Genomic DNA, 10,848 nt, shown 5'->3' with positions numbered 1-10,848 from the left:
GAAGGAGGGAGAGAGAGGAGAAGGATAAAGAAAGAGAGAGAAGAAAAAATAAAGAAGAGGGAGAGAGAGGGGGAGGGAGAAAGAGAAGAAAGAAAAGGAGGAAGGGAGAGGGGGAAAGAGAGAGGAGAGAAGAGAAAGGAGGGAAGAAGAGAAGAGAAAGAAGGCAGGAAGAAGAGAGAAGAGAAGAGGAGAGGAGAGGAAGAGAGAGAGAGAAAGAGTGTGAGTGAGTACCGGACCACTTCTAATAAAGCCATTTCAATCTAGACTAAATAATGGGTATCAAGTTATAGGATCGTACTACATCTGGAGCTGGAAAGGACCTCAGATGACATTTAGTAGAGCCCCTTCATTTTGCAGAAGAGGAAACTGAGGCCCAATGTCATACAAATCATAAAGGGCACCAGGGATTCAAACTCAGATCCTTTCACTCCAAACCCAGCACTCTTTCCAATGCACATGCTGACTTCAATTTCTTAAGAACATAAGATTTAAAGCTGTAAGGAAGCTCAGACATCTTCAAGGCCCAATTGAAAGAGCTCCAGATTTAGGGTCAAAGGACCTGGTTTTAAATACAATGTCTGCTACATACTACTCACATAACCTAAGACAAGTCATTTAACCACCTGAGTCTCAGTTTCCCCATCTGTAAAATAAAGGAAATTTGGAGTAGTTGGGCTCTGAGCTCATTTCCAGCTCTGTATCTGTGGTCATCCAATCCTACGTGGAAATGCTTAGGTTCTTTTAAGGATGGACTCTGGCTGAGGCAACACAATGTAACAGGGAAGGCACTGAGCCTAGAGAAGGGCTTGATGGCATGGTGGGAGGCGGGAATGTGGTTTCAATCTTGTCTTGATTGGAGCCCAATCAATGCTTGCTGGTTGATTACTTGATTGATCTGGTCACTCCTTCCTCTTTGGTAGGCTCCATAGAAAGTACTCTCCTTGAAAGCAAGGGCAGTTACCTTTTTTTGTCTTTGGATTCCCAATGCCTAGTTCAGAGCCTGACACATAGTAGATAATTAACAACTGCTTGACTGATTAACTTCTTGACTAGAGGATAAGCTTGAGGAGAGAAGAACATTTCATTCTTTTCTTTATATCTCTAGTTCCTGGCAATACAGTGGGTATTTAATAAATGCTAGCTGATTAATTATAAAATGAAGGAGTTGAACTAAGCCTGGAAGCAAAATCCTTCAGTTGAAATCTCTTCTTTGGGGTGTGATTCTCTCCAGGCACCTGGGTTCTGGGTTTTTTGTATTTGTTTTTGTTTTCCAAACTAGTACAAAAGACCCAGAAAGCATATTAGGCCAGGAAATATGTTAATTAAGCAGGTTTTCTTCCCTGATTTTTTATTCATAACCTGACAATATCAGTGCAAACGTCTGCCAGAGTAATTAATATCTGCTCCCCAGAGGAGGGTTGTATAGGTGGTAGCATCTTTGGAGGCCCTACTCTTATACTTTTTTCTGGTTTTAAAAAAGAAGTAAATAAAAAGTCCAAGAAACACCCCAATTAAAATGTTCCTTGCTTCTCCTACACCCGAGTTTCAATCCTGGATAATTGTGTTCCCAGGCCTTTGAGAGCCCACGGGGGTGTCAGGTACAACCACAGATCATTCCTGTCATCTAAATACCATATGATTAGATTTTTAATAAACCGTTTCGGCAGCATTTCCTGGGCTTGAATAGACCTTTGAATGGGTTTGCTCGGGCCTTTGAAAGAGAGCTGGAGAACATCATTGTGGGGGATGCACTTTCAGTCCCCTTAAAATATTTTGTCAAAAGGTGAGCAGCCCTATGCACCAGTATGGTGCATCGGCGGAGGGGAGGGGAGTAGCTCACGAGCATCACTTACGAGATGGCTCTGGCGGCCGCTCGGTGGGTATCGCTAATAGTTTCCTAAATTGCTTTTGAGTTTAGGGGGCTGGGGCAGACACTGAACACAGGCTCTGAGCTAGAATATTTCCAAATGGGCAATGTTGAGAAAACCTCCCTCGGTTCAGACGTGCCCAGCCCTCACAAGTTGGGAGGGCTTGGGTGCATTTCCGGTGTGGACAGTTTCTTAGGGTCAGAATTCTAGATCTGGAAGGTCAGAAAGGCCATTTAGTCCAGCCCCCTTGGTTTACAAATGAGGTAACCGAGGCCTGGAGAGACCGAGTGATTTGTCCTTGGCTCTGTGCATTTTCTCTGGCTGTCCCCCATGCCCTCGTCTTCTCCAACCACTGACCAACTGGGCTTCCTTCAAGTCCCAACTAAAATCCCACCTTCTCAGGCAGCGTTCCCCAATCCCTCTTAATTCTGGGGCTTCCCGCTTTTAATTATTTCCTATGTGCCCTGTATATAGCTTGCTTTGTATATAGCTGTTGACATGTTGTCTCTTGTGTTAGATTGTAAGCTCCTTGAGGGCAGGGACTATCTTTTGCCTCTTTCTGTATCCTCAGTGCCTAGCACAGTGCCTGGCACGTAGTAGGAGGTTCATAAATGTTGATTGTTCGATTATCCCAAGGTCACACAGGCTATAGGTTACGGAGAGGACATAAACCCAAGTCTTCTGACTCAAGCCAGTGTTCTTGGTGTTATACCAAGAACTACCACCTGGGATAACTGAGGAACTTGGGCTCGGGCTCCATTGAGACCCAGAAGTCATGGTGTCCTTTGCTTGCTGGTCACTCCTGATCAGATGGACTGAGAGGTTCAAATGGGGGAGATAAATACCTTTCATTTCTGAAACACTTCACACGGCCTCTGATACATACTGACTAGGAGACCTCGGACAAGTCACTTAACCTCTCAATCCCTCGGCCAGCTTTCTAGATTACAAATTTCATTTGAGTTATTGTCCTGTATTAGTGGATGGAATTTTCCACACTAGAAGTTTACTCCAGGGACAGACCATCCCCTCCCTTCTCTACACCTTCCCCTCCCCCACCCCACCCCAACAGCATACTTATCATGTGTTAACATTTTATTGTAGTGTTCTACAGGCAGGGAGCTCTGAGGTCAAGGTCTACCTCTGACACTTATTAGCTATGTGACCCTGGGCAAGTCACTTAACCACTTTTGGCCCATAAACAAGTACCTTGATGGGGCTTACATGGCAAGCTATAAAAGGATTTTAATCTGTGTTGGTGAAGAGACCTCCCACGCCAGGTTTCCCTTCCCTCCCCTCCCCCCTCCACACCATGCTGATGAAATCCTGGATCATTGGCATATTGATACCAACTCAGTTGGAGGAAAAGAATGGGCTCAGAACTAGAAGGTACCTTAGAGTCCATCTAGTTCAACCACTCATTTTACAGATGGGGACACTGACTCAAAGAAGGTTGAGTAAGATAAAACCAAGATTCAAACCCAGACCCTCTGGCTCTATGGAAATCCAGCCTTCTTCCTACTGGGTCATCATTCCTTGTTTTCTCTGAAGCAAAAGTGAAGATGATGACTAATACCAGCAAGTATTGTGTTGTATTTATTTATTTTTAGGCAATTGAGGTTAAGTGACTTGCCCAGGGTCACACAGCTAGTAAGTGTCAAGTGTTTGGTCTGAGGCCAGATTTGAACTCAGGTCCTCCTGACCTCAGGGCCGGAGCTCTATTCACTGTGCCACCTACCTGCCCCACCAGTGAGTATTGTAGGGTCATAGATTCAGAGCTCAGAGGGCCCTCAGAGGCTGACCCCCTCATTTTATAGATGAGATTAAGGAATTTGCCCAAGGAAATACAGCTAGTAAGACACGAGGGGTTGGGGAGGGCACCTGGACATATCCACAAAAAACACTGAAGCCCGTGACTTATGAGGCATTTAAACAGAAAAGAAGATGAAAAAACAATATTTTAAATAATAATTTCCACCAGAAGTCAGGTTTTTGCTTCTTTATGGCCATATACTTTTAGAAGGCTGGCAAGATATGTCCTTAATTTTAGCCTAGAGATTTCAAACAGAAGAGTTAATCAGAAGGGCTCAAGGATTCCAAGATTCAGAGTTGAAATGAGGGCTGATCTAGCTTCCCCCATTTAACACATAAGGAAGGTCCAAACTTAGAAGTTTATTGTGAAATTCCCTCTTCTCTTCCATGAGGTGCACTGTAAGAAAGTATCAGAACTGGGGTTAGAACCCACAGCCTCTAACTTTTCTCTCTTCCTTTTCCCCAGAAGGGAGAGTTTCCCCCAGTAGCCTGTGTGGGACTCCTAGGTTGTCTGAGGGTAAGGTCCCCATTTTCTTCCTTCAGGGCAAACAGGTCTTATCTTCATTTGCACCCCAAGCACCATTTGGGGGCAGGGTTGTCGAGGTGGGAGAGAGAAGCATGTATTTCTCCTCTTCAGAGAGTGCCAAGTTCACAAGCCCAACTGTTTCTTAGCATCTCAAGCCCAAATACAGCACCCAGCAGGGGCTGCCTTACTCATATCTATCCGTTGAGAAAGGTTATGAATCTGACAGTTTACCAGAAGCCTTTCTAGTGACTGGGGGGGGGGGAGGGGGGAGGAAGGGGACACCGTGTGGTGGGGGGGTACACTGGGGCTCACACCCTCACAGCTACTTTGGCTGTATTAGACAATCTGCTTGTAGTGGGTGGGTTATTATTATTATTATTATTATTATTATTATTATTACTAATGATTAAAAAATATTCTCACTTCAGAATGCAGAAGGTCATAGCCAAGTCTGGTAACGTGCAACCTTTAGGCCTATAATCTGCTGTTTCTGCTGTGGCCAAGCCAATTTCAAATTAGTCACTGCACAGATGAAGCGATGGGCTTGCTCTTTGGTGATTATGTTATTAACTGCTTCGGTCCTGCCCCACTCACTGATGGGCTGGAGAAGAGACAAATCAGTAAGGAGGGTTAGGGAAAGACTCCTGTACCATAGGCGACCAGAAGAATGGTGGGTTTGCTGGGGGTGGGGGTGGGGGTGGGGGCGGTGTCCTCAAGACAGAGTCACTAAACTGATTGGAGTGCTCTGAGTGAATCTGGCTTCAGGGAGCCTGTGTCCTCTCAGGCTGAGGATGGGCGACGAGGAGGAAGGAATGCATGGTTGTCAAGGCAGAGCATCAATGACTGGGGTAAGTCTGGAGCGGCCAGGGCAGCAGCAAGACGCTTAAAACTTAGTCAGGCCTGCTTTGGAATTTCTTTTTTTAGTAGACTTCTCCCCATGGGTGGTCTACACCAGCAGAAAGCAGCTACTGGGGAGATGGTAAGAGAAAGAGACTTCAAGTCAGAAAGCTCAGTTTGTCGCTCCTGGCTCTTAACCCTATTCTGTCCATTGCAAATTATGTCATTTTTTTTCTGAGCCTCAGTTTCCTCATCTATAAAATGGGATACCTAATGTTTTTAGACCTCAAGGGGCTGTGAAGAAGGAACTTTGTTGAAGCTTCGTGGACCGGAAGGATACAATGGAGAATGTGCTAGCCTTGGAGTTGGGAAAGCTGGATTCCAAATCCCACTTCAGACATCTCCTAACTGTATCACCCCAGGCAAATTATTTAATCTCTCTCAGCCTCAGTGTCCTCATCTGTGAAATGGGGGAGGGTGGGTGGAGTATGTACACTTCTGAGATGCTTTCCACCTCTGATCCTATTTCTCCTAAGAAACTGTAGAAATGTGAACTATTCTATTTTAGCCCTTGACATTTTTATTGTGCCTCCCTGGTACAAGCAGATTTCAAAGGAACATGGATTCAGAGCTAGACAGGACCTTTGGAAACCATGGGGTTCAGTTGCCCTTATTTTACACATGAGGCCAGAAGGGAAATGGAAAATGACTTGTTCCAGATCCCACAGAGCAGGATTCAAACCCAAGTCTTCCTTCTGTGCCGCATGACTATAGCCCTTGTTTCCTTTCAGATAACCCATCATCCCGCATGACCTTTTCGGTCTCAGTTCTCTTGTCTTCACTCTGAGGGGGCCAGGCTAAGGCACTTTCCGCCCAAAAGTCTGCAATCCTCTGATGCTGAGGAGTGCCCTAAGCCTGGTGACAACCCCTGTCTGGAGAGACCCTCAAAGTACTGCCTTTGGTGGCCCTGATTCTCTTCTTCTGAGTGATTCACCCAAGTTGTTCAGACTCTTGGAGTTTCTTTCCAAGGCTTTGACTTGACTGGCTGAAGGTAACACAGGGAGCTTGTCTCGGCTTACAGGGAATGAGAAAACTGAGTATCACTCTTTGCTTTTCCAGTTGATTGGGTTTTGTTCTCCCAGATTATACTGCTGCTTGATTTAGTGAAAGAAGTGTGCCTAATAGTTAGCGCAACGAATGCCTTGTCAGGAGCTTCATATTCCATCTCCTACCTTTGTGTGCCTTTATGTGAGTTACATGCCTGCGTCGTCGTTTGCCTCCACCTCCCCAGCTCTCTTCAAGGTTCAGCACAAATGCTACCTCCTATATGAGGCTTGTCCTGACTCCCCAGGTGATTGTGTTCTCTCAGCCCCTCACAAATGGCTTTGGATTTTACATATGTGTGTATGTGCAAGGAGAGAGAGAGAAAGAGAGAGAGAGAGAAGAAAAGAATGAGAAAAATAATAGAGACAGAGAAAGAATAAGACATAGAAGGAGAGAGAAACAGAAAGAGAAAGAGAATTGGAGGGAGGGTAAGAGATTCATTGCCTCTCCCACACTTCCAGAAACATCTTCAAGGCACTCCAGTTAGAATCTACAAGAGCAGTATCCCAGCCACCCCAAAGAGAGTAACTTGTCCAGTAGAATACAATGAGGGAACTGGATTGGATCCTAGCAATGGGAAGAGAGAAAAATGATAGCTTCTGACAAACCTTTATTGAGTTCTTCCAGGTCCCCAGGGTCCCATTCAGCAAATGCCTCTTCTTATCAGGACAAAGCAGGCCCTCATGCTGTTTTCATAAATTTCTTCAGATGACCAGAAGAAAGAGTCAGCCCCATAGTGACTCTTGAAATGTGAGAAGGGAGTTGCTGTAGGTTGGCATAAAGGTTGGCCCCTTGTTTCCAAATCCTGTGTCTGCTGAGGCATTGAGCAGAGCTACTCATTTCTTTGTTCATTTGTTTCTGATTTTTCTGCCAAGAGGAATGACCTTTAGACTGGAAAAGTCAGAACAAAAATGGCCAGGAGGGAGTAGATACCCAAGATAAGTAAGGAGAGAGTGAGACACACCCAGCTGCCCTCCATGAATGCCAATCACCTGGCCCAGAGGAACTAGATTCTCAGGGACTAGAATAACTGAGAGATGGGACAGCTGAGCCATCATGAATTTATATTTGAAAGACTGTGAAGAATAGAATTGGAGAAAAACAGATATCCCAATTTTCAAAAAAGAGAAGAGAACAGAGTTAGTAAACCATAGGTCAGGGATCTTCATTTCTTTTCTGGAAAAATTCTAGAAAGGATTATTAAAGCATTGTTATTATATGTTAAATATGTAATTTATATATTACACAACATGTAATATGCAACATGTAATAAACGAATTAAAATATATTAAATAATATAATTAGTAGTACATTCTAGAATAGGATTTAGAAGTGATATTATTAAATATATATTACATAAACTTATATACAACATATGATGAATATATCAAATAATATAATTATTAGTATATTCTAGAATAGGACATTAAAGTGATACTATTAAATATATAATTTATATATTACATAAAAGTACATGATATAACACATAACATACAACATGTAATAAATACATTAAAATATATTAAATAATACAATTAGTAGTATATTCCAGAATAGGATATTAAAGTAATATTATTAAATATATAATTTTTATATTACATAAACATATATTATACAACATATAATATACAATATATAATAAATATATCAAATAATATAATTGTTAGTATATTCTAGAATAGGACATAAAAGTATTATCATATATTAAATATATAATTTATACATTATACAAGTATGTAATATACATTATATAATATGTAGCACATTATAATATAAATATATTAAAGCATATTAAATAATATAATTATCAATATATTCCAGAATGGGTTATTAAGGCATTATTATATATTAAATATATAATTTACATATTATGCAAATACATAATATACATTATATAATATGTAGTCTAATAATAAATATATCAAATAATATACTTGTTCATGTATTCTAGGATGTGTTATTAAAGTGTTATTATATATAAATATATAATTTACATATTATATAAGCACATAATATGTAGTATATGATAATATATAATAATAAATATATTTAAATATATTACATAATATAATTATTAGTATACTCTAGAATGGGTTAGTGAACATCCAAAAAGAACAGCATAGAGTCAGCATGGCTTTATCAAAAATGGCTCACACTACCCTTGTTTCTTTTTTTTTGGCAAAGCCAGTAAATTAGTAAATCAGGGCAAAGCTTTAAAATGTTTACAGACTGGTGGCACGGTAGATAGAGTGCTGGATCAGGAATCAGGAAGACCTGAGTTCAAATTCAGTCTCAGATACTTACTAGCTTTGGGTCTCTGGGCAAGTCATTTAACCTCTAGCTGCCTCAATTTCCTCAATTGTAAAATGGACATATTAATGGCACTTACCTCCCAGGGTTGCTGTAAGTATCCAATGAGATAATATCTTTAAAACACTTAGTTTAGTGCCTGGCACATAGTAGGTACTTAGTAAATACCTGTTCCCTTCCCTCCTCCCACTTTTAAAATCTGTGCTTGGCTCTGTACTTTTTAACATTTTTCTCAATGATTTGGACAAAGGCATAGAAGGCATATTTATCAAATGACGCAAACCCAGGAGGCATAACTGACACACCGAACATTAGAGTTGGAATCCAAACGGATTGTTACAGGCTAGGGCATTGGACTGAATCTAATAAGGTGGGATTTAAGAGGGATCAATGTAAAGTCTTACACTTGGGTCTAAGAAATCAACTGCACAAGGGCAATATTGGGGAAGCATGATTCAACAGAAGTCTATCTGATGAGGCTATGGGATCATTGGTGAATACAAGCTCAGTATGAGTCAACAATGGAGCAGCCAAAATGCCAGTGGGATCTTAGACCCTGTTAAGAGAGGCATAACTTCCCAGAACAAGGGGATGATTGTGCTTTTGTGATCAAGCCTTTGTCAAACAATATTGGGAGTGTTATATTCTTCTTGGGGCACCATTTTTTAGGAAGTAAATTGATAATCTAGAGAGTATCCAGAAGGATGGTGATAAGAATGGTGAAGGGCCTCAAGGGGATGCCATATTAGGACTGGTTGAAGGAAGCAGGGATATTGCCAAGAACTAAGACACAAATTATCACCTAGCAGGCAATGCAGTCCATATACATACATCAAATGAATTATAAACAAAAGCAGCCAACATTGAAAGGAAAGGAAGCTTCAGAAGGCTCTTTTCAATCTAGTGTGTTCTTGGGCAAGGGCCTAGTCCCTTCTCTGAACTTTACTTTCCTCTTTTGTAAAATGGAAGAATTGATCTAAATCATCCCTGAGGCCATGATTGAGACAGAGCAAGTCAGCCCCGATGCTAGAAATCTCAGAGCTAGAAGGATATTTGGCCCGATTTTTGGTCCAATATTTGAGGGTATTTGGTCCAATCTCCCACCTAGTGCAGGAATCCCTTGGACAAAGAGTTTAATGACTTGGCTAAAGCCACACAGATAGTAGGTAAGAGAGACAGAAATTGAACACAAGTCTTCTTCTTCCAAATCCAGAGTTCTTTCCATGGTGCCAGCCATGTTACCTCTCTTAGGAGATCTTGACTGACAGGGAGGGAGTTCACTTTTTGATAAAGGAGTCCATCATCTTCCCATCCCCACTGCTGAGTCTCCTAGGATCTATGCAGTCTAATACAATTCTGCTCAGCTCTCAGATCCTTTCAAACTGGTCTACTAACTAAATTTAACTCTCCATCTCCTACTTCTATGTATTTGCCCAAGCTGTCCCCCATTCCTGGAATGCCCTCCCTCCTCATCACTGCTGAGACCCTTGGGGCTAGGTTGGTCTAACAGAATCCAGTTCTCTGGGATTCAGGAAATTCTGGATTGATTGATTCCTTCATTTGCTTCTGGATGCAAGAGCCTCTGTTTTGATCACCAATTTTCCAATTTATTCCTGATGGGTCAGGGCTCCAGATGGTGACTGTTGATGAATGCCTAAGTAGAAGACAAATAGCAGATGTTGCCAGTGCTAGACTAGACACATTTTTAGGAGAAAATTCAGCCTGATTGGGATCTGCTGAAGGAAAGTAGAGGAAAGTTTGGGGATCGGGGTTTGCACGTGTCTGTATTCAAGTTACACAAAAGGTCAAGCGACCTCATTTCTGATGGAGGCAGGCGGTGGACCACATCTGACATGGCTCTGTGATTTTCTTGTAACTTTTTCTTTTTTTGTTATACTGTCTACTATTTAATTTAAATCAGTAAAGTATAAGTTACACTCAAGGGGGGAACATGAGAGGTGGCTGAGATAGATGCTTGCCATCAGCCCCAAACTCGTCTTCTGTTTTGACATTTTAACTCTCTGGCATTCTGCAGAGTGATTAGACATTGCTGGAAGCATTCTCTATCCACCACCACCCCTCCACCCTCTGCTCCTTTAAAGCACAGAAAACAATGAAAGAGGAAAAGAGGGAGAGACTGGGAGAGGAAGAGTGGAAAAGGAGAAGAGAGAAAGAAAGGAAGAGGGAAAGAGATACAGAAATAGCAGAAGGGACCAGAGAAAGAGGAAAGAGGGAGAGATGAATGAAAAGAGAGAAACAGAAATATAGGAGAGAATGAGAAGAGTCAAGGAGAAGTGAAGAGAGAGGAATGGAGAGAAAAATGAGAAAAAGGAGAGAGAGAAGGGAAGAGAAGAGAAGAGAAGAGAAGAGAAGAGAAGAGAAGAGAAGAGA

At 41.8% G+C, this 10,848-nt stretch overlaps 1 protein-coding gene across 1 annotated transcript in view; it reads left to right on the top strand.

The window, feature by feature from the left end:
• The first annotated feature begins 4,966 nt into the window (after positions 1-4,966).
• Positions 4,967-10,848, top strand: part of LOC114029538 (PR domain zinc finger protein 16-like) — a 113,591-nt gene continuing 107,709 nt past the window's right edge. Inside the window, exon 1 of the mRNA XM_027844026.1 lies at positions 4,967-5,054. Within this exon, the coding sequence (XP_027699827.1) occupies positions 4,998-5,054 (57 nt within the window). The 5' untranslated portion in view covers positions 4,967-4,997. The remainder of the gene's footprint in view (positions 5,055-10,848) is intronic.

The sequence above is a fragment of the Vombatus ursinus genome, unplaced genomic scaffold (genome assembly GCF_900497805.2).
Source record: "Vombatus ursinus unplaced genomic scaffold, bare-nosed wombat genome assembly UNPS02014932.1, whole genome shotgun sequence".
NCBI classification, from domain to species: domain Eukaryota; kingdom Metazoa; phylum Chordata; class Mammalia; order Diprotodontia; family Vombatidae; genus Vombatus; species Vombatus ursinus.
This window is presented reverse-complemented; position numbering and strand designations above follow the sequence as displayed.